The 21484-nt window shown below is 37.9% G+C and overlaps 2 protein-coding genes across 3 annotated transcripts; both read right to left on the bottom strand.

Annotated features, from left to right (window-relative positions):
* Positions 1-1634: 1634 nt before the first annotated feature.
* Positions 1635-7906, bottom strand: LOC121743014 (ABC transporter D family member 2, chloroplastic-like). 2 transcript variants are annotated; one of them, XM_042136187.1, is made up of 10 exons: positions 7540-7901; positions 7258-7465; positions 7109-7176; positions 6155-6481; positions 5851-6015; positions 4977-5205; positions 4455-4687; positions 4040-4364; positions 2934-3193; positions 1635-2167 (listed from the first exon to the last, which is right to left on the bottom strand). In XM_042136187.1, exons 1-10 carry the CDS (start codon positions 7789-7791, stop codon positions 1982-1984), a joined length of 2253 nt encoding a protein of 750 aa, XP_041992121.1. In that variant the 5' UTR covers positions 7792-7901; the 3' UTR covers positions 1635-1981. The 2 variants fall into 2 exon arrangements, with proteins under 2 accessions (XP_041992121.1, XP_041992122.1); XM_042136188.1 differs by lacking the exon at positions 1635-2167 and having other exon boundaries at positions 3186-3456; positions 7540-7906.
* A 710-nt stretch (positions 7907-8616) lies between these two features.
* Positions 8617-15237, bottom strand: LOC121743398 (zinc finger CCCH domain-containing protein 37-like). The gene is made up of 12 exons (XM_042136696.1): positions 14816-15237; positions 13474-13721; positions 11846-11902; positions 11679-11756; positions 11526-11588; positions 11252-11446; positions 10603-10640; positions 10439-10485; positions 10224-10351; positions 9457-9510; positions 8995-9138; positions 8617-8889 (listed from the first exon to the last, which is right to left on the bottom strand). Exons 1-12 carry the CDS (start codon positions 15153-15155, stop codon positions 8737-8739), a joined length of 1545 nt encoding a protein of 514 aa, XP_041992630.1. The 5' UTR covers positions 15156-15237; the 3' UTR covers positions 8617-8736.
* Positions 15238-21484: the final 6247 nt, after the last annotated feature.

Genomic DNA, 21484 nt, shown 5'->3' on the forward strand with positions numbered 1-21484 from the left:
ATTAATTAAAAATGATGTGGGTTGATGCAACTACAACATGAACTAATTATATTTTTGTTTCTGAAATCAAAGATACATTTTGATTCCTGAGATAATTCAGTCTTTTTTTTAATGTAAATGAAATTAGATAGCCATGGAAATAGGGTCGGAAATTTGAGTTTATATATTTATAACGCCATACTGCACAAAATTAACGTGAAATATGGACAATTGAAACAAAAATCAAGCTGAGTACTATTACTAAATTGTAGAAGTCGGAAAGCAAGAAACTATTACTTGAAAATATTAATAAGTAATTAATTAATGTTTGATTGGTAAAATGTTTCCCTCCAATTGATAAATTAGAGATTCAAACTTAGTCATCCAAGGGAATCCTCAATAATGAGCACAAAGAAGTTGTTGGTGTGTAAATTACATCCCTTATATCAGCGAATTAGTAAAGTTGCAAGCACTGTATAAGGGGGTTATCCTAACTCCGCTAGTATAATGTCCTTCGTCTCAAGAAAAAAATTGTAATAACTTAGCCCAATATAGACAATATTTTACGAATGTGAGTTTGGTGTGCTTTGAACTATGATGCTTTAGCACTCTATATAGTGCTTTTACACTCCACATAGTGTAGAACATTCCATGGAAAGTTCTAGCAATAACGTGCTTCGTTGATCTACACATGCACGCTACACAGAGTGCTCAACAAATGTCGAGAGCAGTGGCGGACCAAGGGGACAGGAGGGGGCGACCGCTGTGATATCAACAAATCCATGTGAAGAAAATATTGCTACCATAATAGTGCCGCAACATTTTCTCGCATATATATATATATATATATATGTGCTTTTACGCACACAGAAATGCTTACATTAACATATTTATGGCCGCAACATTTTCCGTATGGTAACATGCTAAATATGACTTCGCATTTAAAATGAATGAAGTATATTTTATGAGTAGCGCTTGCATATATATGTAAAATTAGAAAGAAACATTATATAGAAAGGAATTGGAGTGGGAATAATCCAAATGCAAGCAGGATCCAGTTAACGACAGCACGTGAGAGGAGCATGAAAATAGGAAAGCAAATTCCTCAAAATCCGTGGACTTATACACATACCATATAAACAAGTTGCTATTATTTCTGGGCCAAATCAATTCCTAAGCTAACCCTCTTCTCCTTTTTCACATTTCACTTAAATTACGCCACCATGACAGTACCTGGTCAAACACGGATACTAAATCACTAATTAATCCTCAATATCCAATTCAATTACTAATATCTTATACACTACCAACTCCCTAAATAACATATTCACATTCTTTCAGCCATATTAATCCTATTTTCTTTCACCCCATCTTTCAAAATCAATTTAATGACATGCCATACATATATGCATAATGCAGGCATACTGATATATAACTAGAGTAGCCATCCTTCGAAATTTAAATGGATTTTGCAAACCAAGAAAATAAATAGTGGTAGTAGTGGTACAAGCTGATCGATGCCGTCGCCTTCACGAACACTTACATGATAATGAACAATGAATGTATTGCATGAGAATCAGTGCAGTGCAGTGCAGCGATTGTATTTTCGGGGGAGATCCCATAATTAAATTTCACGGGATGAGTGAAACTCCAGGTAATGAGAAACTTCTATTCTTTAACAAAACAATATTCAAATACCAAGGTACACATATAATACACATGCATGGATCATTTCCCCCTACAGCTTTTAATGCTTTGCTAGCCTAGACAACCATATCTACTTCATTTTTTTATGAGGGCATGAACATGCATGGATACTCCTCAATTTTGCAGCCTGCTTTTTATCATCAAATACTTCACCAACACTACTTCACACAGGCATAACAAGAATGCAAGCTACCTATATTGAAAGACAGAAGGGTCCGAACTGTTTACTTGGGTCCTTCGATTGTTATTCCTGATTATACCCTCCGTAAGGGATCAACCTTGAATGAGCTTTGTTTTACGTTTTGGACAGACTGTACACTGAATCCTTATTCAGCGGCTCAAAACGCCAGTTGGGTCTGCTATCTGTTGTATCCAACGGGGATATATGTAAAACATTCTTATGGTGTTCGTAGAGTGTCCTTCTGTGGCCAATGCTTACGAAAGTTATCCCTGCAGCTTCAATTAGCTGATACAAATGTGCCTGCAAACCACAAGTTGCGTATGTAAGATAACAGCTATAGCCATGGCAGATGTCCAGATCAATCCTAAATCTAGACTAACTAGAATAAAGAAAATCATATCAAATTGTATTAAGATAGTACTGGTTCCAGCTAATGAGCAGTGGTCCCGCGAACACAAAATAACTACCCTCTTACGGAAGGGGAACATGCATGAAAAGTACTTAAAAATCAATGCATTTAAATTAGTCAGCAAGACTCTAAACAATAGTATATGCATATACATGCGGCAATAAATGAGACTTCCCCTACAACATATAGATCGCTGGTTAGAGAAAGAGTTATCCTTGATCCTTACTATTTTATTGTGATGCATAGATTAATTAAAATGTTATCATATGACATGGTTATTCTTCTGTTTCATAAGACCTCAATCTAAAGGAATTAGTTCAGATTATGTGAATTAGATTGTTGAAGTTTAATGAATTAATCAATTTTATCTAATTTCAAATATATATTGTACATCCATCTCATAAATTAGTAATATTATTAATTTAATCATCGACTAAATATCGCTTTTAGTTAGTTGATAGATTTTGAGCATCGCCATGATTATGAATTTAATGGAGAATATTCTATAGCAAAATTCGTAATGTTTGAAAGGAGTGCACCAAAATAACCATAGCCCTTGCAATATTTCAAATGGGTTTAGCATCAGAGGGAACCCAACGAGTATTTAGAAATATTAATTACATCTGAAGGAGACCAAAGAAGGAAACTGTTATGTACCTCATTGGCTTCATCCAGAGCACTAGTTGATTCATCCAATAGAACCAAATTTGGCTTTGAAAGCAACAAGCGAGCATATGCCAGGCGTTGCTGTTCACCAATGGAGAGAACACTAGACCACTCATATGTACTGTCCAGACTAAATCGGGATAATATATATCCAAGTCTAACATCTTCAAGAACTTGGATTAGATCATCAGTTGAAGGCATCTCTGCCCTTGCATCCATGTTTTGGGCGAGCATTAGGAAAGGCGGCGAACCTGAACAAATGTATTAGCAATGTTGAATGAGAGCAAATGCAAACATGTGGTTGTAATACTATTTTGTCTTTAGCGTCATCTCCTGACTCACACAATCCTTCACTTGTAAATGATCTAAAGCTCATTTCTTATATGCATACAATATCGGCCAATTTCTGCTTCTGTCCACACAATATAAGCCACTTCAACCCCCAAGAGTTAATATAATTGGAGCACTTTGAGCCCCCAAGAGATGACTTCTTAATATCGGCCAATTTCTGCTTCTGTCCACACAATATAAGCCACTTCAACCCCCAAGAGTTAATATAATTGGAGCACTTTGAGCCCCCAAGAGATGACTTCTTAAGTGACAAAAGTGAACCCTGTAACTTGAAAGTGGGTAAAACAATTCTACCTCATAAATGCATCGTGCACTTGTATCACTAATACTACAATGGTTAAATAGAACTGCAAACAAATTAGTTGTATTCATATACATATATGCATAACTTGTGTTATCTTGTCATATTGATGAGAGTCTTATGAAGAAGTTTACAGGATCATGAACATATGTAACGTAGATAAGATTTTGAAGTTTTTACCAAATGCAACAGGCAATTTTGTCTGTTAAAGTGTAAAAGAACTAATATGATTGGGCCGTTATTAGGTATAACTAACCCCATTTCATGGGCAGATCCATAATTTAGGAAGTTCGAGATACCAGGCCAAATGCCTACCTTGAAACAAGAAACTAGATATAAATAAGATAATTTTCTTATCATGCTTAGCCAACAAGCCCTTAATGTATTCACCTCAGACATTTCATACAAGCAATTATAATGGAGAGGCGTAAGAGAAATTCCGTACCATTTGAATCAGCACTCTCTGCATTGGGTGCTGTGGCATCACTCCATGTAGGATAAAGCAATTGTTGACGAAGTGTTCCCAGGACCATATATGGCTTCTGAGGAAGGAATAATACACCTCTTGCATTTCTCTTACCAAGAATATCGCACTCAGGCATCATCTTATCCACTTTAGTCATTTCAGAAGAAGCCACGTCATTAGGAAGGCATGGTGAAGAATCCTTTGCATATATATCGTAGAATTTTACTGTTCCTTTGCCAAAGCTCCACAGACCAGCAATAGCTCTTAGTAACGAAGTTTTACCACTTCCACTAGGACCTGTAATCTGTTAGTGCAGCTATGCATCAGCTATCAGACCATTGTCTAATTTCTCCACCTTAAAACTGCATCTAACAACAAGATATTAAATACTTACCAGAAGATGTTCCTTCTCAAAGATCTCCAGAGACAAGTCCCTAATAAGAGTAGCTTTGCTTGGGGCCATAAGAGTCAAATTCTCAAGCTTTAATAACTCCTGGCCTCTTCCCGGGGTGATAGATCCATTAGACGCACTAGAATCATTTATGTTGCAAAACTCACGAACAATTCCTTCAGTAGGGTCAGCCTCACTTCTAGTCTCGCTCTTACTTAAAAGATCATCAAATTCACCTGGAATGTGAGTATATCAAGAGAACTTAGCATAAATTCACAGGCATAAATGCCAGCAGCAGTTGACAAGAACAGCACAAATTATGGTTTTCCAATATGCTGAAGAGATCATAATTAGCACAAACAAATTCTAAACTTGTATCAGTTTGATTGTTGGAGTTCAATTAATCATGATACTTATATGATGGTAGGTTATTTCAATAGAACTTGACACTTTAAGAGCTGAGAATTTATCCCGTTTCAAAATAGTATATGGAATTATTGAATATATGGGAAAATGAATCAGTACCCAGTCGATCTATAACAGCAGAAAAAGCACTGATAGCCTGAAATTGGTAGATAATAAGAGAAACATCTCCAAGTATGTGATTGAAAGCAGACACTGACTGATTTATGACTCCAAATTCAATTTTTCCAGAAAAATACATAGGTGCGACAACTGCTGCTGGAAGAATCTGGATCAGGTACCGGTAACCACTAGTAAAGAAGTCCAGATTTCTTGATGATATCAATAATTTCTGTAAATTTAAAAAAGAGGAAAAGATCAAAAAACTAGAATGGTAATCAAGTATGACATGGATCAAAGATGGTAAAGAAATGAAATCAACATAGTCACAATGGTCAGCTTGACAGTGCATAAGCAATACTGATGCATATTGCTCATTCTGGTGTACTTTCTGCTTTCTGCAGCAACATCCATTTGCTTCTTTCCTACTCTCGGGTGAGCCAGACAAACATTAGTCACTTGAAACAGTAATTTGTCTTTAGCTTATTAAGTTAAATAAGAAACTAATTGTGTGAATTAGGAGGAGCTTTAGGAATTGAAATGTGCTTTTGAAAGATTTATCAGGCACTTGATAATGATATGTTAATTAGGTTGAATCCAGACTCCAGAGGTCAACACAGGAATGATCTAAGGTGCAATAGTATACCACTGCATTTTCATATTCAGTATTTTCTGTTCACTTTGTTATCTATTGAAGACTATGAAATCTAAGTCACTGGATTTTGAAGAAGCAGTCTATGCCGAATCCTCAAGTGCATAATTAAAATCCACATTCCAACAAGTGAGAAGAAAGAAGAATCTACGCATGTAATAGCCCGAAATAACACAGAAATTTAAAGCTTATGTTTAGAAGAATTAATGAAAAAACTTTCCGTACACTTAGATTTTCAAATGCACTGCTAAACCGCTGCAGCAGTAGTTGGATCTCGTTTTCCTCACCACCATAAAAGGCAATGGACTCAGCATTTTCTCTAACCCGGACAAGTCCGTATCGAAAATCTGCTTCTTTCTTCTCTTGCAGGAAGTTGAGAGTCACCAAGTCCTAAGGAAAGACCGTTCTTATTGTTATAAAGAAAATTTATACACGAAAACTAACAGGGAATAGGAATTAGAAGGATGCAAGATCAACAAATCAGTTCTAATAACTACTTGCAATTGCAGAAGAAAAATGAGAAAGTTACCCTCCCAAGGAAGATACTGATAGCTGTTCCACCTAGTGAGTATGCAAGGAGTACAACAAAAAGCGGTGGATAAATGCCATACAAAATATTACTGAAAGATATCAAGTCCACGGAAGCATTGAAGAGCGTCAAGGAAAATGCAAGAGCTGTCCCAGTGAAAGCACTTAAATCATCAACAATCCGCTGATCAGGATTATCAATTATTGACTGAGATTGTATTTTATAAAATGTCTGATTCTTCAGATAGCGATCCATATAAAAACTTGTCATCCAAGATCTCCATCTCAAAGAAAGAGTATCTTTTGCATAATCTCTCAAAACAAAAACCTGGAAAGGTAGCAATTCAATAAGGATGATAGAAACTAAACAGAATCCCAGAACTATAAACATTATACATATAGAGAAAGGAAACAGAACAAAAGCACCCCTGAGTCCTGACTCAAAAAATTCTGACTCTTAGTGTTCATTATCTGTGAAGCAGCTAGAAGCAATCACTAGAGAAACACACTGCCTTGCTTGTAGATAAATACTAGTAAACTGTATGTGTTCAAATTCAAAGTACAAAAATGGTTCAACCATTCTACTTAAAGCATATCATAATTTTAGCAGTTTAGGTTCACCAGGCTGTTACTCTATTGTCTCCCACACTACAATCATATAGCCAAATTCAAACAAAAGAATGTATGCATGGACAATTCACCTACATGCCTTGACATGAAGTCAGATTGTACTCAATATGAACTATGTATGTTGACACTTCCAAACAAGCATGTTAAGTATGTTGCAATATGTTATGACAAGAACGAATTGTATGCATATATATATATATATATATATATATATATATATATATATATACTAAAAAACTGTAGAAAAAGATGCCAACAGAATCTGCCAATATAGAAAAGACATAAGAATGATCAATACCTAAAAAAAGAGGAGCAGTGTGCTCACCGGAATTCCACCAGCAAATGCCGCCAGGTAGTACGCTAACTGCTTGGTGAACTGTTCTTGGTCCTTGTCTTCCACAAATCGGAAAGTGTCACTCTCATTACCAAATAATTATAACATAAAATAAAACGAAAATAGAGGAAAAATCATACTGGCAAGCGCATTGAAGAAATCTCGACCAAGGAAATTGAAGCCGACGCTTATCCCTGTAGTTCCTAAAGTGAGAGCAAAAACAGTAGCAAGCCGCCACCTGGCCGTGGCTTTATCATCTGAGAACCAATACGGCGCAGCCACTTTCCAAAACCTCTTGGCTAGAGTCTGCACATCTGGAGCCTTCCTTTGTGGATCATCCTTCCCCTTCTAAATAGGATAACAAAAATACGCATGATTCAGCCGAGCGTACGAAAAAAAATGTCAAATTATCTAACAGCAACCTCATTAGATTGGGGGTCGGGCGGTTGCTCCGGCGGAACGAAATCCGAACTCGCGACGGAAACTGAAAATGACGTGCGGTGGCGCTTTCTCCTTGCGGAAGCAACGAGCATTGAAGTGTTGGACAATAATGCGAAGTGATACAGCTTCCTGCGCTTCAATTGGCAGGCATGGCCGCCGCTGCTGAGAAGGAAGCTGCTTTTCCGGTGGAAATTTTGAAGTGGAAGGTAGGTCGGGCTGTCAAGTGCGATCATTTTTTCCGATGTTGAGCCTATTTCCGGCGCATCTCAGTTTTGTTATTGGTGGTTTATAAAATTCTGGTATTAGTCAATCTCCGTTGAGAAAATTGGCGGAGCCAAAATTATCTCAATATTCGCAGCTCACGATATGCCACGTCATCCAATATCAACGACATTATTTGAGTGGGTAGTTTAATTTTAAAACAAATAATAATGATGTGTGCATTTCCGCAGCTATTCAGTGAGTGAGAAATTTCCCCGATCTCATAGAAATTCACCGGTGGACCTAAGAGCATCCACAATGGGGGCGAGCGGACCGGCTAGCCGATTCCCAGCGCTGACCGGTTCGCTCGCCGAACCATTGCAGGCGGCGAGCGAGAAAATCGGCGAGCGCACGCCGATTTTCGAGCGCTGGCCGATCCGCTCGCCGGTCGGCTGGCCGACATTGCAGGCTCCCGATCGGTGAGCAATCGGTCAGCCCATTTTTTTTTATTTATTTAATTTTCGAAACACTATACATACGCGATTTGCACGTCATTTTCATTCGCACCACTTGTTTTAAAGAGTTTTCTCTCTATCTTAATTTTCGCACAAGATCAACAACTAGAAATGAGTAACGCCCAATTTTTGTAGTTTGCTATATATATATTAGGTTCACAAAAATTAAATGTACAATTGTTAGCTCAAGTGGTTGACAGATTAGCCTTGCACTAAGTCGAGTCAAGGTCGACTCCTGCTAAGGCCAAAATTCTTGAGTCGAACAGTTTTCTGCAACTGTTTAGGATCACCCTATTTGAAAAAAAATGATTAGGTTTTATCATGTTGTATGTTCCTTTCATGGAAAACAGAAAAGGTCATAATCAATAAAAGAAATGGTTGTGTTGTGATCAAATAAATGTTTGAAGAACATACAGCAAGGATAATTGTTTAGGAAAAAGGGGGCAGTTAAGTGAGCTAATTTTACACATCACCATTTTGTTTGACTTGAGCAACTGCAGAAGACGTTGTTGCCATGGCCGCCATCACCTCTCCTGGAGGTGGGTGGTCAAACTTGCATGTTGCCCCATACTTGCATGTTCCAGTCTTCATGTAATATGGGCAATTGATAGCACCCTGCATACTCGATCACCTCAATACTTGCTTCTTTCACAATTATTTATAAGGGAAACTTAACAACTAATATGATGATGGAATCAAGGTCTTTCTGTCAAAACATACCTCTCTTCTTGGCAAGCCAGCAAGAGTTAGTTTCACATTTTGCTGTGGAGACTCAGTAGCTGATGCAGAGGGTGCTGACCGATCGATCGGATGGTGAAACTTGCAGTTATTCCCAAACTTGCATATGCCAGTTTTCATGTAATACTTGAAAAGAGAGAAAAATTAATTAAAAGTTGCAAAAAAGAGTGCAATGCATCTTCAGTCTTCACAGGAACAAATTCCTGATGCCAAGTGAAAACTATAAGCATTCGAATTTCAATCATGATAGATGTAACTAACATAACACCAAAAGTTTAACAGTTTTCCATCAAGAACTTCCTACAGATGGCCACACAACTTGCAAGTGACTAATTTTAACGTCTGATTTTGCAAAGTAGGTATCCCAAGTAAAGGTAAATACAGAACCAGGGCATGGTCTCTTGAAGTCAAGTAGATAAGTAATGGAAATAACGGAAAACTTACATCACATTCCTGCTGTCCAGGTAGTTGAGGGTAAATAGTTGCGGTCAAGCCAACCTGTAACCAGCAAAATTAAGGAATACTACTATAAGAGCATCATATATAAAATCAGTTCCACAATTAAAGTTAAAAGTAATTATAAACTCCTTGGCAGCAATGGACATCAGTAATATAGCCTTCAATAAACACTCCTATCATTTCCTTGACCAAAGCACTAAGATAGACAGAAATAATAGAGAGGGATCTAAGACAACATTTAAGAGAAATAGCGACAATTTTTATGAGTTACAAAATTCTAATGCAAAGTTTATGAGTTCAGTCGAGTGCTCAAGATTGAACTGCTAGTAACCCAAGCTCAAGTTCATTAAGGAGGGCTCTAGCTCCTAAATGACCTGAATATACTTAATAATTATATAGTTATATAAAAAAGTATTTATTAGTAATTACTCAATCTGCAATATTTAAGTAACATCAGGAATAGAGTCAACATTTAATTTAATAAAGAAAATTAACCTCTTTTAAAGTAATTTTTAACTAAAAAAGAACATGTAAATATCAAGTTTTGCGAGTTTATAACAATTGGCAAATGAGCTTGTGATCCAAGTACTACAAAGATTTATATTTGCTCACGAGCCTATGGTTTTCGACAAATTTGCGGAGCTCACAGTAGGCCCAGCTTGCTTACACCCCTAGGTGCACTGCATAGCCTAAAAGTTCCAAATATGTTATGCTTCTAAAAGTCAGTATGATGCACGAAACTTCAACTTTACCGTTGTCTGAGCGAGCCTTGGATCAAAATTTGGCAACAGAGATACTGTCGGAGCAACAAGACCAAGATTGTAATGGGCTGACGGTGAGGTTAGAAGAGAAGAAGCAATAGCAGCTTGTGGATTGATCACTGCGTAACATCAAGCTGATAAGTAAAATGTAATTAAGCGGAAAAAGCAAAAATGTTACATCATATAGATATATCTTTTCTTTGTACCATATCTGTCTGGATGGTTGTAGCGGCATGTCACTCCATACTTACAGCTGATTGAATGGAAATGAAATGAAATAAAATATATCAGTATGCATCCATTCTTGCTATGTACACTAAAGCTACATGACAAGCCCATTAATGACATATATTATTAATTAAGCATTTACCTGCCAGTTTTCAAATAAAATGGGCAATCTTCTTCACCCTGTCAAATGAAACATAAAAGGATGTAATAGAGGCTTAGAGAGTCACCAAGCAACACAAAAGTTTATCCGCCTCAAGCTTTCAATTGTTAATAGTTCTGGAAATGGGATTGGAAATCCAAATTTCTAGATGACATTCTTCTTATCACAAAAAGAACAGCAACATCTTGAGCCACACTCCTCAAATCACATTACCCACCCCCTGACTCAGCCTAAATTCAAAAGTTAAAAAGAAACATAACTAGTTGAGGACGTTTCACAAAACAAAGAGAGAGTTGAGAATGTTGTCTACGGCATTAATAGAAGGATGCCTCTATCTTCACTTTCTTCATTTCATTGTGTACCGGGAAACGGAAGGCTACATGAGATACTAGATGATGAATGGGAAGTTTATGTCATGGATAAATAAGCAGGAGCAGATCAGAAACCATGACAACTTCATCTAGCATTTCATTTATTAAACTGAGCAACTTGAAAACAAAGGAATTTTTTTCTGCATGTGATAAGAAAAATATTTTTTCTAATGACAAATTAAATGAGAAATATAGAACATTTCAGCACAGGTCAATTGGCAATTATCAAATTAAAATATAATATGTTGAAATAACCATACCGGTCTGATGGGAAGGCCCTTAGAGTTGTGCAACAGAGCAGGGGCAAATGATGTTTGCACTGCCTTGTTGTCTCCAAGCATGCTATTCTGCAGCCCATTAATATTTTCTTCCCCAATCGACTGAATCTGGACTCCTTTGGGGTGGTGAAATTTGCAGGTTGAACCGAATTTACACTTTCCAGTCTTCACATAGAACTGCTTATATTACATAGAATTAGGTTGCTGAATTACGAATTCAAGAAAAAAATAATGACCTCATTGTAAAATATCTTACAGCACATGGAGGCTCTGACGGTCTCTCAGGTAAGGCAGAGACGTCACCATCCTCAGGAGCACCCTGAAATTAAATCAATGAGAAAACAGTTGGAAAATTTGACAGTATAAATATTCCCATCAAACAAAATAAGAGTATTCCAGGAGGACTTACTGCAGGTTGGATGCTATCTTTAGGGTGGTTGAATTTGCATCTAACACCAAACTTACATCTTTGAGTCTTCAAGAAGTACTGAAACAATTTTTTAACAAAGAATTGTGAATATAAGTCAAGAAAATCATGGCTAAAGACAAACAAAAATTATTTTATATCCATCTTACAGGACAATCTGGCTCTCCAGGTCTCTCGGGAAGGGCTTCACTCGGCACCAACGGGACCTGTATTGCAAATGAAAATGATGTGAAATATTTCATTATGACAAAAGCATGGGAAGAAACGTTTCCAGTACACCAACCATAGAAAAGTAGTGCAACAATTTAAGTGGAGAAATAAAAGAAGTACTTCTACTGTTCTACACATAAAAGTTAATGGTAAGCATACAATTTGATCCAAACTCCTGCTAATTGCATACGGCATAAACAAATTTCGTTCTGTAAATTCTGGAGCTTAGCTCATTAAAAATGAAACCAGTGTGATAGGGGTGTCATCTGAGAGTAACACAAAACATTTCAGATAAGTACATGCATTGTCTTAAGACTTTAATATAGTGTGGCATGAAAAAGTATATGAGTACCAATATTGATATGCTTTCTCCAGAGAAAGTCTAATCTTTCAGCAACACCCTCATCTAGCTACGGGATGCAATCTCAGTAAACATCAATGATAATGCATTCAGTAACATGACTACATGAAGAATTCTTTCACCTCCCATCTTAGAAACATTTGAGGAACGAAAGTTAGGTTTACATTTAAGTAATCAGCCACACATATTACAGCCAGGTGAACTTAGAGAAAGACACGAGTATACAGTACACAGCAGCTAAAGTTCCATTTTTCCTGGGAAGCTATCACCTTAAAGAATAAGTACTTGTTTTCCATCAACCATGTTGCATGTAAGAATTACATGCAAATTTTCACCCTGCAAGAACTAATGTAAAACATAGCATTACCGGAGACCAGCCACAAAAGATGCTGCAACTTCGACGTCTCTAACCTCGAAATTTTTTAAAAAAAAGGGACAAGATAGGTACAGGATATGCACCACTCAATGTGGTAATGTTTTGCATCTTTCAAATGACCAAACTACAAAGTAAATACTACTACTACTAAATAGGCATAATAAAGCTCACACAAGGTATGAAGCATAAAAGATAGACAACATGACTGAAACCTTGTTGCCAAAGAGATTCTGAAGATTTTATAGGAAGGGAGCAATATACATGGGTTCCATTGTTAATAAGATAGACATTCTAATGTATAAATAACATAACCACTGATAACTACATCATCGAAGATGTAGAATGGTGAAATATAACATTTCCCACCAAATCAGTACATTAGATGTGACCACACAAAAATAATATAGATGCTCTGAGAGCCAGAGTATGAAAATATATTAAACTATTTAAGAAATAGAACATAATATTAATTTCTTTTCATTCTGAAAGTACATAAGTAACTGGTAAGTGGTAGCAACCATTTCAAATGCAAAACGGTGATATCAGTACACTATCATGATGAAAAAATATGATTCTTATCAGAAAGTAATGTTTCTCAATATATAAACATAGTATTGCCATGGACAATGTGCTAGATCAAGTGATGTATTATATATATGCAGGATTAAATAATAACTGATTACTTCTTATAATAAAATAATCTAATCTTATGACAACCACATAAACCAAACTTGAAATTAGTGGTATGATATAATCATATAAGTAGAAAATAATTTAAGTAACTGAAGTAATGAAGTATTACTAAATAATAGAATAGCAAAAAGGATCACCTCTTTCCAATCAGGGATTCCCCCTTCTGGGACCCAAACCGGATGATCAAACTTGCAGCTCTCTCCAAATTTACAGGTTCTTGTTTGCATATAATAGGCACAGTCCTTCTCTCCGGGCCTCTGGGGGTATATGGGCAAATGGCTCGTACTGCCATATCTAGTTCGCTTGACTAAAGGGTTTGACGAATACCAAGCATCAGCTTGCCCAATCTTGTTATGGGCACCCAAAAGAGTCTGGTGATAGAGTGCTAGATGGATAGTAGACACGTATTATAAGAAAACCCGTACAAGTTATTACATAAATAGGATATTTTCTTATATATCTTGAAAGAAATAACAGAAAATTGTATTAACTCGTTAATTTTGATAATATCAGACTAGTAAAGACTGGAAATCAGATAAGTTTGGAATAGCAGTAAGCCAGTTACATATGTACACCTGTGTGACTTCAGATTATTCATAAATAAGTAGTACTCGTACTATTTATTCTATATAAAATTACTAGCCAATAATGCCACCATATCGCTGATGATGGCACATATAATGAATAACGGAATAGATAAAGAGAATATAACTTTATGAATACAGCAAATATATCGGAGAATGACATGGTTATAAGATATCCCATCCATACTATGTTCTATGAGGAAGGATTAATGCTTCTTAAATTACTTTCCTCACACAAACACTCATCGAGTATTCAAGTTATTGTAGGCTGGTCGCCTTTCAAAGGAAAGTGTTTCAAACGAAGTTCTGAATCATATCCCCATCTCAACAAAGGACCTACTTAGAGCGGTTAATGTAAGAAAATATATTTCAAAGAGAGTGACAGGTGACCAATCACTTGAATTACGGTTAGATGATACCAAAGCCAAACACTTTTTTAAAGAGTTCCATTTTAGTTCGCATGATCAATGTTATATTACAGTATTACATCTAAAATCACTTAAGGAATGTAAAATTTTGTTTTGACTTCAGATAAGCATAAATGTTTCCAATGCATACTCAATAAGTAGCCGGCACTTAGACTCCACAGTCTACAGCATCAATTGCAGACACAATCCATCAGCCACCTCCAATGCATAAGGAAATTTGGGTGATCGTACAATACTCTAAAAACGGCAGTATATTTTCTCTTAGTTGTTTCAAAGAACCGCTTAATCAAAAATCTAATCGACCGATACCAGTAACTCACATATAGCGCATGATATTGTCAAAATTTACCATAGCATAAATCAAGTTCAATCTCATAGCACAACAATTAGCGAAAACTAGTCCATAGCGACCAAAAAAGGACAGAATTAGGTCAGAAATAACATGAGGAACGGTGAAGATTCCTTACATTCAGCTGAAGTACGCTTCAAACCAGCATAGAGCGGGTCGGTGAGGACACCTTTAGCCCCCAAATCGACACCAGGTGGGCCATACGAGTGCGAGGGCGTGGTGGAGGAGAGGCCGGGGATCCTAGAGTAGCTCTCCGGATTGTAGAGCAGTGAAGAAGAGGAGAGTAGGTCAGCGCTCAAGTACCTAGAAGCAGTGCCGAGCAATGAGGTGTCGGATGGGACGTAGGCGTCGACAGCGGATCGAGAGTTGAAGATGCTGCCGCCGGAGCTGGAGCCGGCACCGGCACCGGCGCCGGCTCCGTAAGTACTGGAAGTGTAGCCGTAGAGCTGGTTCGACATGAGATGAAGTGTTATTGATTAGTGAAGCCCTAACTGCTAAGTAGGTCAGGGCTAGAGGAGAATGATGCTAATAGTAGTGCTAGTAGCCCATGTTATGCCTGGATAAGGTTTAGCCTTTTAGGGCATGCCCAGTCCAGCGGCTATTCAACCCCGAATCGAATTCACAGCTGTGTCACGGGAGTCCAAATCACGGCTACATTGTAGGACGTGTGTCAAGCATTGTGCCCACGATCGAGTAATGAGAATTGTGCCAACAAACGACTTGAACCTCTAACCTATTAGATAGAGGAAAATTATCTATCTAGTTACACTTCATCCAGTGTTTTAAAACTGGACCGATCGGTTCGATTGGTTCGGCTGCAAACCGGTGCTTGGTTCGATACGATTCGTACTCTATAACCATTCGAAAAGTTGGGCTATTTTGAATTGGGGTGAACCAGACGTTCAGCCGGAGATCGGGAATCGGCTTAACCGGTGTTTGGTCTGATCTGATTTGTACTCTAAAACCGTTTTAAAATTGAGTTGTTTCAATTGGGTGGGTCAGTCGGTTCAGTGGAAATTTGGCAATCGGTTATTGGGGTTGTTTGAGTCTCGAGCTATCACTGTGCACGACCCATGATTGGTTAGAGTTGTAATTTTGCTCCTTTTTTTTCAAGAACAAGAAAAAAAATAAGCAAACATTGACTATAGTAGCAGGAACGGCAATTTGGGTTACAATGGTTGGCACCTTCCATATAAACTACCAATTCACTTTAATTCATCACCTCATTATGGGTCTTGATGGGCAGACACGTGCAGAACCCTTCATTGCAGATCACACTTCTTGTTCGTATTACATAGTATATCATCTGATCCAACATCAGTCTTGATGGACAAACAAGTGCAAAACTCCTTGTTCGTATTACACTTCTTGTTGTTGATTATATGAAAAATGCACGCTAAGTAAGTTTCTCTACAATTTCATTTCTATGCAAATTGGTGCTTTACAATTTGACCCAACTCTGTTTCATCTACAGAAGCGACCACATACCTTAGAATATGTTAATCATGAAGAATTACAACTGAGAAAATAGAGTTTCACCTCCACCACGGTGCAGATGCACTGCCTTCACAAGACGAGATGGAGGAGAAGCTGATATTCTTGGGCGAGACAGTCGACAAGGCTAGGTCCATGATAGGCGAGAGAGTCGCCCAAGGCCACCGCAACATGATATATGTTCGTGTTGCAACGGTGGGCATAAGAGCCTTCACGGACGTACACGCCCACTCCGCGGACATCAGCCCTCCTCATGTTAACCGACTCCAAGGGAAACTTGATAAAGTTAAATCAAGAGTATGTGACATCCTACGAGAGGTTGAAAGAGATGTGAGGTTACTTGCTTACTATCGGTGGGGGCTTGTTTAGATTAATTTTGTATATGCTGGGCGGATGCATAAATTTTAGATGGTAGGAGTTGTAATAATTTTGTCATTTTATTATCCATCAAAACTAATCGACTTCAACTTTTGCCATCCTTCAAAACCCTGAACCCCAAATCCTTGAATGTAGTAATTGATTTGAAAAAAGAAAACTAAAAGAATATTATACCCTATTATTCAAAAAAAAATTACAATGGATCATAAATATTTATTACTACTATTTGATTTTAAAATAGTTAATATTCATTTATTAAAAACTAAGTCATCAAATTGAAATTTCGTGTTCACTACCTAAATAAAAATTAGACTTTCAATTTAAATAATAGACAATAACTGAAAACATTTAAAGCAACCGGTGCTTTATTAACCACTAGTAGTAGTATTATGGAGTACAGTATTAATTACTTTTAAAATTGAGTCTTCTTGCTCAACCATACACAACCGCCATTGTTCTTTCATTCTACCCGCTGCAAATATTTTCAGCCCCTCATCTTATTCAACTTGTGATGATTTACTCTTCAATAACCATAATTTGGTGAGGGCTAATAACCGTTTCCAAAATATTTGGAAAATTTAGAAGTAGATAAACTATCAAAACAAAAATTTGGCCTTTCCTTTAGGTACTTTTTTGGCCAATCATATTGACTTCTTGTTTCCTGGGTCTTTCAGTACTGGATATGGTAACACCTCTTGATTCGCACTGGAAAGCTGTAAAGAGAATCCTGCGATACTTGGCGGGGACTCTGGATTTTGGGATTCACATTCAGCAGACAGATGGAAACATAACAACCTTCTCGGACTCGGACTGGGCATCGGATGTGGACGACAGGAGATCCACGACGAGGTATTGCACTTACTTTGGTTCTAATTTGATTTCATGGTGTGCGAAAAAGCAAACGGTGGTCTCGAGATCGAGCACCGAAGCGGAGTATAGGAGCTTGGCTCATGCAGCATCTGAGGTAACCTGGATGCAGTCCCTTTTATCAGAATTGAAGATCAAGTCTGCCAATGTTCCAATAATTTGGGTTGATAATCTGAGCGCCATTGCATTAGCTTCGAACCCGGTGCTACACGCAAGAACAAAACACATAGAAATAGATGTGCATTTTGTTAGATATAAAGTAAGGAAGAAAGGGCTAGATATCAGACATGTCCCCTCTTCAGATCAGGTAGCTGACATCTTTACAAAGCCTTTGAGTCTACAATTCTTCGCGAAGTTGAGAAATAAGCTTGGGGTATGTTCTCTAACCTTGGTCGAATTGAGGGGGCGTGTTAAGACAAGTGATACAGTTGTGTATGAAGATGCAAACGTGGTTGAAACTCATGGAGATAGAAAATGCAAAGGGGAAAGGTGCAGTTATGGACATTACCAACGTGGGAGATAAAGATGCAGTTATGGGCCACTACCAAAGTGGATGATACGTGAAAAGATTCAGTTAACTGATTTAGTTAGTTTCTAATTCTAGGAGCTTCTAAAGCTCAATATAAATATTTCCCTTATTGTATTGTTTTTTATCATCCGAAAGAAATACTCCATGAAACATTAACTCCATTCCAATGAATTTCTGTTGTGTTTTTGGTCTTATGTTCATTTTCATTTACTAACAACCTTTAACTAACTAATTTTGTGCTAAGCGCATGTGATTTCATCCTCAGCTTCTTTGGATGTCAAGATAATATTAGATTTTTTGTTAGAAAGAAAAAAACTTTGAGTAACAGTTTTTGCCCAAAAAAAATTCTTAACAAAGAAGTCGTATTAGAAAGGCGCAAATATTTTGTAGTTCTAGACTACAATTAACATTCCATAAGTGCACTTGACTTTATGTTCCTGCTTTGGGAGAGACGCATGAGGGTCATGCGTCTCCCTTTAATGAAATACATGACGGAGATGCGTCTTTGGGTAAGACGCATGAGTGAGACGCGTCGTTTGTTTTTGTTAAAGACGCATAAGCATCATGTGTCATAGGGAGAGACGCATCTTCCACATGCGTCGCCTTTTTTTAAAATTTTATTAGATGACGCATGACCGTCATGCGTCTTAAGGAGAGACGCACGAGGCTCATGCGTCTCTAATGTTAAACAAAACAGACGCGAGGCGAGTCAGTAGCTCACATTCTGCGCAAGAGAAAGAGGCAAACGCGAACTCCGGTGATTTCTTGGCGATTCCGGCAATTTCCCGTCATATTTCGGTAAGTTTCCTTCAATCTTTCAACATTCCTCCCTTATTTATTGTTTATTTGCATATTATTAGGGTTTCTAATAAATTTATCTTAAACTTACTAAATTAGGGTTTATAGAAAAAAAATTGTCTCTAAATTGGTTTGTATATATTTTTGCAGAAATCATGCAAGTATTTGTGAGTTTATATTGGGGTGGTGGAATAGTTCAACTTTTTCAAGTGGGTATTTGTTATGATCCTCCTCATGCGAGAGCCTCCATCGTATTGAATTCGTGTGTTTCATTCTCTGAATTAGTTACAATGATATGTGCTAAGATAAGAATAGATTCATATCAACACTCCATCAAAATATCATGGAGGCATTGTCTCTTTGGTACCGGTACGAGTTATATATGTACTGGGGTTGACAGTGATGAAAGTGTGATATTTATGTTCAATGAGGCTCTAAATTCTACTCGTCATATTGAATTATTTGTTGAGTATTCGTCTGTTGGAAATTTAGAAATCCCACCAGTTGTTGATTATGGTGTTGGATCATCTGCGAGGGCTGAACATATGAGCTTTGATTGGGGTATGAATGAGCAAGTAGATATTGCAGATGCTGCTGATGTTGGAATGAATAATCAAGTGAATGTGCAAGAGCATATTGATGTTGATGTTGTACGAAGAGACCTTGATCCACCATTGTCGTCATCATTATCTGATGCTATTTTAAGTGATGATTCTCAAGGTGATGTTTCTAGTAATGAGGAGATAGTGTGTAAACCCGACGTGCAAGGTGAACAACCACTTCCAGAATACGTTCACAGTGGGTTGAAATATTTTCGCAGACTACTGAGTGGTCCTTCTGAGGTACCTGATGTTGGTAATGAACACAGTACTATGTACTGGCATGTCGTATGCAAATATCCAGCAGGGAGGACAGAAGATGGGGTAGCTATTATCAGCAAGACCGACGCTGAAAAAGCGAATGAATGTTCGTGGGAAGTTTCTGTTACACAAAGGGCCCATGATGATATGTGGGAAATTAGGAAGTGGGTGAGACGCCATAGTTGCGAGGGCCATCGTGATGACATGCTAACTTTTCATCATCAATGATTGTTTTGTGTATTCGTCATCAATTGCTAAAAAATGCCGAGTACCAAGCAGCAGCAGTAAGAAATTTTGTTCATGACAGATTTCATGTGGTAGTCAGTTATAAGAAGGCATGGTATGCACAGAAAAGAGCTATAGAGATTGTATATGGTGGATGGGAGGAATCATTTAGGGATTTGTCAAGCTACATGCTTGAACTGTAGTAAAGGAATCCAGGCACAATTGTTGAGTGGAGGCACAATGAGTTGTTGAGCCAGGGACGTAATAAAGTCTTCTACTACGTTTTCTGGGCACTTGGGCCTGCTATACATGCTTTCCAAGAGTGCCAACCAGTTTTAACAATAGACGGGACTCACCTTCAAGGAAGATTTAAAGGTAAGTTGCTTGTTGCTTGTGGTGTTGATGCTAACAAAAAATGTCTGCCTATTGCATATGCTGTTGTTGATGAAGAAACTGGCGACAGTTGGGAGTGGTTTTTGGATCATGTAAGAATTCATGTGGTGAAATACCAAAGGGAGGTGTGCATCATTTCGGATAGGCATAAAGGAATCCTTAAGGATATGCGTTCTGATGAATGGAAAAAGCCGACGATATGTCACCACAAATTTTGTTTAATCCATTTGAGGAAAAATATCTTGATGAAACTTAAGGGTAAGGGCTCTAATGTGAAAGGCATGGTATGGACATTGGGTGTCACAACTCAGGTGCGTAAATACATGCGAAGACGACGTGCACTATGGGAGGAAAGTCTTGTTGCGATACAAGAGCTCAACAAAGCCAAAAAAGAAAACCGGTCTCTTTGTTACGATGATGAACTGAGATGGGGGTGACCTCAACAAACATGTCAGAGAGCTACAACAAAGTGTTGAAAGGTATAAGAGAGTTGTCAATTAGAGCTTTGGTTGATCTGACTTTTTTGGAGAATAGTGCAATGGTGGGCAGATAGAAAGACAGAAATACAACATACCGAAGGTTGGTTAACCCCGTGGGCGAGGGAAAAACTTGCTGCGAATGATGCGAAGGGGCAAATACATTACTGTTCAGTACTTGACCGAGAACTAGGCCATTACCAAATTCTAAGTCGCTCACGTTTAGAAAATGGACAGGCAAAGGGCAATAACATACAAGATGTCGAGTTTTTGGATTCAAAATGCACTTGTGGAAAGTGGCAGATGTGGAGAGTTCCTTATTCACATGCTTGCGCCGTTGCTAGAGATAGAGGTAACGCTATGTTTGAACTCATTGATAAACACAACCACAAAGCTACATGGGAAGCACAGTACTCTGGTGGCCCATTTCACGCACCATGACACGAAGACTATTGGGCTAAACTTGGATGGAAATTGCGTATCACCCCTGAGCAGTTGCTTCCTCGAAAGCGCGGACGAGGCAGAACAAGGAGGATTCCTAATCAAACGGATGTCCGCGAGGAAGATGAACCGAGAGCTCCCCGCAAGTACAGGAATTGCGGCGTAGAGGGGCATGACCGAAGAAATTGCTCAGTCGGTCGTGTTATGTAGGATCCTCCCACTTCTTGTAGTGCAAGTATTTTTTTTCTCAATCTTTGATTTTCAGAAATTTAATTTACCTTTATTCGTAGATTGTTTGTATGAATGGACTAAGAAGAGAAATTTCT

Source organism: Salvia splendens, chromosome 8 (assembly GCF_004379255.2).
Source record: "Salvia splendens isolate huo1 chromosome 8, SspV2, whole genome shotgun sequence".
NCBI classification, from domain to species: domain Eukaryota; kingdom Viridiplantae; phylum Streptophyta; class Magnoliopsida; order Lamiales; family Lamiaceae; genus Salvia; species Salvia splendens.